The 7,267-nt window shown below is 39.2% G+C and overlaps 1 protein-coding gene across 1 annotated transcript; it reads left to right on the top strand.

Annotated features, from left to right (window-relative positions):
* The first annotated feature begins 4,380 nt into the window (after positions 1-4,380).
* LOC145069066 (cytochrome P450 78A3-like) lies at positions 4,381-6,259 on the top strand. The gene is made up of 2 exons (XM_079016072.1): positions 4,381-5,344; positions 5,428-6,259. The coding sequence occupies exons 1-2, from the start codon at positions 4,403-4,405 to the stop codon at positions 6,037-6,039; spliced, it is 1,554 nt and encodes a 517-aa protein (XP_078872198.1). The 5' UTR covers positions 4,381-4,402; the 3' UTR covers positions 6,040-6,259.
* The last annotated feature ends 1,008 nt before the right edge of the window (positions 6,260-7,267 follow it).

The raw sequence follows: 7,267 nt of genomic DNA, 5'->3' as shown, positions 1-7,267 counted from the left end.
TCCTTTGTTTGAGTTCAGACACACCTGAAAGTGTGCCCGAATCCCTCAAACCAAGGCTCTGATACCAACTTGAAACATCCCAAAAATACAAGCCAAAAATTTCGTTTTCAAAATCATTTATCAAACATAGATATCATTTCCATAGTGTAAAACCATAAAACATGTATCTTGAAAACTCATAAAATCTGATAACATATACGGTCTCATAACAAATATTAGAGTAAACTCCCAAGCTAATCAACCGGGGTGTGTGTGCCAAGCCATCAGCTCGAGCCCTTCCCTTTACTAGCTGAAGTACCTGTAACCAAAACTGAAACTGTAAGCACGAAGCTTAGTGAGCTCCCCCAAACTACCACATAACATACAAAGCACAAACAGCAAATAACATAACTCTGGGACTCTTCCCAACTGCATCGGGACAAATCACAGCATCGGCTTTCCCGACATCGGACTCCTATCCGACATCGAGCTCACCTTGGCATCTGACAACATCGGGCATCGAGCTCATCCCGACATCGGGCTTACCCCGACACATACTCAATATAACATATATATCATAACACATAACATAATCACGTAAACTGCATCGGGCTTGCCCCGACATCGGACTGGAGTCCGGAACATATAACATATAAACTAGCATACTTCGGGCTTACCTCGAATACATAATATATGGCATAATGACTAACATACATCGGGCTTGCCCCGACTTCAAGCTTACCCCGAAACACATAACATATAACATAGTCACATATACTGCATCGGGCTTGCCCGACATCGGACCGGAGTCCAGAACATATGACACATAACACATAAACATGCATGAATCATAAAAACATCAAGCATACATAACTACTTCTCGGGACTGCCCCGACATCGGACCGAAGTCCGGAAACATATAAACTGCATCAGGCTAACCCCAGCATCGGGCTCACCCCGACATACTCTACTACTTAAACGGGCCGGCCTTGGTGCCTTAGACCCGTTCCACCTGGAGGGAAACTCATCTTGTGTGACTGACTGCTGCAACTCTCGACGAGGAATCTCTATCTGTTGCTCCGGCGACTCTTCGACTATAAATTCCAAAAAAGACACTTAGTCAAAAACTGATACTGATCTTAGGTTAAAATGACCATTTTACCCTTGGCCAAAGTTAATCATCCTGATCAAAGTCAACATCAAGTTGACTCGACTCGCCGAGTTGGCCCACCAACTCGTCGAGTCCTTATTCTTTCCTTTACCCCCAACCCGACTCTACTCGCTGAGTCTAGCAAGAACTCGACGAGTTCTCCTTTAACTGTTATTGGGACAATCTTCAACTAACTCGCCGAGTTCGACCTTGAACTCGCTGAGTTCATCTTCATCATAAGTGCTACTAGTTTGTGACTCACCGAGTTGTATGAACAACTCGCCGAGTCCGTCTTCATGGGTTGGGAGATTGCCTTGGACTCACCGAGTACTAAGAACCACTCGCCGAGTCGACCATCGTCCAAATCCATTACTTGACTTATGATGTACAACTCTTATCCAAAAGGTGGATCTGGACTCCTTAAGACGATATAACTCGTAAAGTTATGAACTTTACGTACATGCATGAGACTTTTAGCTCAAAGGACCCAAAATGAGGTCTATAGGATGCATGGGGATATCATGGCCATAAAGCTTGCATCTTTATGCCATGTACTCCTCCCTAGAACCTAGATCTGAGATATGAACCACTTGGGACGTCCCAACCATCAAGGACCAAGGTTTTGAGCCAAAACCCTCTTATTATGGGGATAAAATAGATCTAAGATGAAGAAGACCAAATTGTAAGCTTGATTACCAGAAAAGATGGCAAATGAGGTGTAGCTTCTGGATCTACTCCTTCTTCATTGGGTCTTCTATCTTCCACTTCTTGCTCTAGCTTCAAAACATGCCAAGAAACGCTTAAAACAACCAAGAAAGCTCAAGATCACTTATGGAGGATTAGGGTTTCGGGTGAAATGCTCTGGAGGTGATGGAGGCTGGGGTGGAAGCTTCATAAGATGTTTAAATAGGGTGCAAACCCTTCAATTTAGGGTTTCACCCAGACAGCTCCTACTCGCCAAGTCTGACTTCCAACTCGTCGAGTAGGTCACTAAATCCCCCGATTCGGAGTCGATCTACTCGACGAGTTGAGCCCCCAACTCGCCGAGTCCAAGAGTAAAGTATGGAATTTGACTTGAATTTAAATGCGTACCTGAGACCGGGTGTTACATATCGTCAATCGGAAACCCTAATCCCAAATTTTCATTAATTTTGTTAGTTTTAACGAAATCAATTCAATCATTTACCTGGTGCTATAGAGCAAATTAATATCACTCCGGTCAAATCTCATTCCACGAGTAGGAACCTTATTATTAATCTTGAGATAAATAGCTTCATCAGGCCGATAAAAGAAATAGGTGACTTAGTTAAGTTGATTCTTAGAAAATATCTAAGGAAACCATTTTTTCTTATTTCAACAAAGGAAGCACATGCCTTTTCAATTTTTTTGTCTTGGTCCCAATTCAACACTAAAGAAGTCTAGACTAACTGAATACTTGTTTCCCAAATTTCAAGAATTGGGTCGTAATAAAGGATATAATTAACAACTCGAAGTTGTAGATTATCACTTTCCTGCAAGAGATCCGGCGGGAAACGTCTTCCTAAATTTATACCATCCGTTTTTTATATGGGACTACAGGTTGAACCAAAACAAAATACTTTTTTTCTTTCAGAAAGTTTCATTCATTGGATATAGAGCCAAATTTTCAATTTTTTGTATTCTTTGGAATTTGGTTTTCCCCCTCTTAGCGGTATTAATCGGAATGCCTTATTTGTCTTTCCAAGTTGTAGCCTTATCTAAATCAATCCCAAAGTTTCTTTGGTATAGATTTCTTGGTAATATAATGTTTGATGAATAAGAGGATTTGCACCGTAGTCAACATAAAGTGCCATTAAAAATATAGTATATTATTTTGTTGTTTTGCATTAATTGTTTTAGGCTGTTTGACTTTTGGGTCTGTCTTGAAGCTTTTTTCCCTTTCTAGAGATGAAGAGTTTCCAACATGCAATTGTGTTAATTTTTTTTCCAGTTAATAAAAATTTTCGAACTGCTATCCTTTTTTGTCAAAAAAATTATATCGATATATATCTATGGCAAATGGCAAGTTGATATGTAGTTGGGTTATGCTCGTAGTTTTTAGCATGGTTCAAAACAGTGTTAGACGTGATTTGTCGGCAATATCAAACCTTAAGTTTTTTCAAGCTGTGACGAGTCATGTCGTTTGTAAGACGTGACTTAAGACGACAATTTTGTAAATAATTAATAATTATATATATATATATATATATATATATATATATATTGATATTATTTATTTTTATATATACATATATGACTTAAGGTAATAATTTGTTAAAGGTCGACGACAAATAGTTGTAACCATGAGGTGTTTTGACAAAAGCATAACTTGGTTTTTAGTTTGGTCCTGTTCCTATATATTTAAGGTATTTAGTATGGTCCTATTCCTATATATTTAAGGCTGATAGGTAGCGTTTTGAAATGTGTTTTACTACTATCTTTTTCGAGCTTATCTTTTTCAAGCTTATGAATCGGAATAATCTTTTCTCACATATAAGCAAGCTTATGAATCGGAATAATCTTTTCTCACATATAAGCATATACAATATGGAACGCATCACGTTAAAAACTATGTGATTCTGGTTTTTGTAAAAAAATCTTTCACTTTTCAACTCTTAATATATGAGTTAGTAATATATAGAATTATAAAGGAAAACCTATGGCCTGTGGTTCATTGGAAGTCGCGAATGCAAGGTTCGATTCACGTATCACGGTTCGCTTGTCTTTTTATACCCACATGCCTCGACTCTTCATTTAATAAATACATATAAACATCCATAATAATTGATAAGAAGAAGAATCATAAGATTGGATGCAGGTGAGAGGCATGCTCCATTTTTGGCAAGAAGCGGTGAACCGGATGGAGGAGGGAGTGTGGGCGTTCATGTGCTACACCCCTTTTCTCACGTGTCCTACCATTCTGCCATAGTCCACTCGCCCTTCAACCTCGTAGGCACAACATGGCTCAGTTATAACTTCTACAATATTTTAGTATGGAATTTTGAAGGAGCGTGTCCTCCACTCTCCAAATCCTTCCTTAATAAAAGTAGGAATACCATTTATTAGGATTTGGTATTAATTTAATATCGTTAGATAAAACTGTGGACCCAATGCAATTCTGCTCAAGTCAGAAAACAAAACTAAAAACAAAAACAGAAAACTTAGTATGGCGGTTACTGCCTAGCTACCTTAGCTTGTTCGTTCCTTATAAATACCAACTACGCCAGTGGTTTTCATCCCAAACCAATACACAATATGAAAGAACATAACACCATGACAAGTGACATTGAATCCCTCTGGCTTATCCTTTTCCCTCTCCTCTCGAAATGCACGTCGCTTGTTTTCTTTCTTCTTTTCCTTCTCAAATCCATATGTCACTGGGCTCATCCAGGTGGTCCAGCCTGGGCTAACCACAGCGTAATACCTGGTCCGAGGGGCTTTCCTTTCATCGGTAGCATGTTCCTCATGACCGGCTTGGCTCACCGGAAGATTTACGCTGCAGCTCAATCCTTCGGAGCTAAGCGTCTCATGGCCTTCAGTCTTGGCCAAACGAGGGTTATCGTCACCTGTCATCCGGACGTAGCCAAGGAGATACTCAACGGATCCGCCTTTGTTGATCGTCCAGTCAAGGAGTCGGCTCGCACTTTGATGTTCGACCGGGCCATCGGGTTTGCACCTTATGGAGCTTACTGGCGGACTCTACGACGGATCGCCGCCATGCATCTTTTCTGTCCCAAACAGATGAGAGCTTCCGAATGGCAGAGGAAGGTGATTTCCAAAGAGATGGTGGAGATGTTGCATCATCAAAAGAGAGAATCGATATGCGTCCGAGATTTGATTAGGCGAGCCTCTCTCTGCAACATGATGTGGTCTGTGTTTGGAAGAAAGCACCGGTTGGCCGATTCAGATGACGTCCAACTGGTGGAGCTGAGGGAGCTTGTGGATGAAGGTTACGAGGTGTTGGGAACGTTTAACTGGACCGATCACCTCCCATGGCTGACGGACTTTGACCCGCAAGGGATCCGGTTCAGGTGCTCCAATCTTCTTCCTAAAGTCAAACACTTTGTCAACCGGATGATCCAAGAACACCGATCGCAAACCACGCCTAATTACTCTAACGCCGACTTCACCCACGTCTTGCTTTCACTTCAAGGGTCAGAGAGATTATCGGACACAGACATGATTGCCGTTCTGTGGGTGGGTAATTAATTAAGCCAATTTGATTTTTTCTTTTATATATTGTACATGTATATATGTAATGAATATGGACATGCATGCAGGAGATGATATTCAGAGGAACAGACACGGTGGCTGTAATGATGGAGTGGATTCTAGCGAGGTTGGTGCTGCATCCTGATGTTCAGTTAAAGGTACAAGAAGAACTAGACAGGGTGGTGGGGAGGTGTCGTCCCGTGACGGAATCTGACATTGCCAACTTGATCTATCTACCTGCGGTTGTCAAAGAGGTTCTCAGGCTACATCCACCAGGGCCACTCCTCTCTTGGGCTCGTCTGGCCGTTTCCGACACCACCGTTGACGGTCATCACGTGGCAGCGGGAACCACCGCCATGGTCAACATGTGGGCCATCTGTCGAGACCAACATCTCTGGAAGGAACCGTCGGAGTTTCGTCCAGAAAGGTTTGAAAAGGATTTTTCTGTGATGGGTTCGGACTTGAGGGTGGCTCCGTTTGGGTCGGGTAGGCGGAGCTGCCCTGGGAAGACTCTTGGATTGACGACGGTAAGTTTTTGGGTGGCGTCATTGATGCAGGAGTTTGAGTTGGATGGAAACGACGTTGACTTGACGGAGGTGTTGAAGCTTTCATGTGAGATGGCTAACCCACTTATTCTTAATGTTCGACCAAGGTGTCCATCAACAACTTCCTTCCTTTAAACACCAAATAAACAAACAAACTAATAAATTACAAACAAGAAATAGCAAAATATGCATGAGCCAGTTAGTGTAAAAACATACAAGCTAGTGAGGTTTATTTTTGTATATACCTTTCTTTCATAATCAAGATTAGGATTTTGATTGTACGAGATGTACCCTTATAGCATAAACATATAGTATAATATATAGAAATAGAAAGTTTAAATGGTTTTTGTTATAATATCTTGCTTTACTTTATAACTTTAACTCCTTGTTATTTCTTTTTCTTTGTAATGTTTATTTATCTATGTATTTATTAATTAGTTATATATTATATATTGAAATTTAAAGGTATTTAACGCGAAGTGATATATTGCTGATAATTTATTATGTCAGTTCCGTAAATTAATGTAGAGAACAACAAATTTCATGCTAACGAAAGTGACAGGAAAGTTATTTTTTCACCACCAGAAATACATGCGAGTATCTTGTATTTATAGATAAATGAGATATACAAAGTTAATTTGAAACACTAAAAATAACTTAGTCAGCATCCATAATTGAACACAAATTGAAACACTAAAATAAATCCACATTGAACTATATAGGTTTCAATAGATTTTCATATCATTTTTCTACAATCTATATAATTATATTATTTTTTTTTCCTACAATGCATTGAACTCTACAAAGTTTAATAGAATATTACAAAAAGTAATTTGTAGTATATATTTAAAAATTAAAAACTTTCATTTTTTCATTAAAAAATTCAATGGTCATTGAACTCTAAATTTATTGAATGTAAATTTGACATCTCACAATGATAAAGTTTTATTCACAAAATGACATATAGACATGTGACATCATTTAAGTCTCTCATTGAACTCATCATTATGAATGATGTAAATAATAGGGGGAATATAACTAAATGTAGTAAATAAATGAATTAAGTAAAATTAATTGTAGGCAAAATGATTTTGCACAAAGAAAATGATGCGATCATCACAAAGTAGCAGGGGATGAATGGAGAGGAAAATGATAGGTTAGTCATCCCTTCCCAAGCTAATCGGTGAACTAATTAAAATCCACAACTTGTGACAAAAATGATGCGTGCAAATAGTTACATCTAATTTTGCCTACTATCCTACTAGCTATTCGACCCATGGCACTGTACCCTTTCGCAAATAGTATAGCACAAAAGTCGGGTATCGATCTTAAGGAACGAGATTAATTATTTAACTTACTCACT

This window comes from Lactuca serriola, chromosome 1, assembly GCF_051521515.1.
Source record: "Lactuca serriola cultivar US96UC23 chromosome 1, Lser_US96UC23_V15, whole genome shotgun sequence".
NCBI lineage: Eukaryota > Viridiplantae > Streptophyta > Magnoliopsida > Asterales > Asteraceae > Lactuca > Lactuca serriola.
Note: the sequence above shows the minus strand (reverse complement) of the source record. Positions and strands in the feature narration are given on the sequence as shown.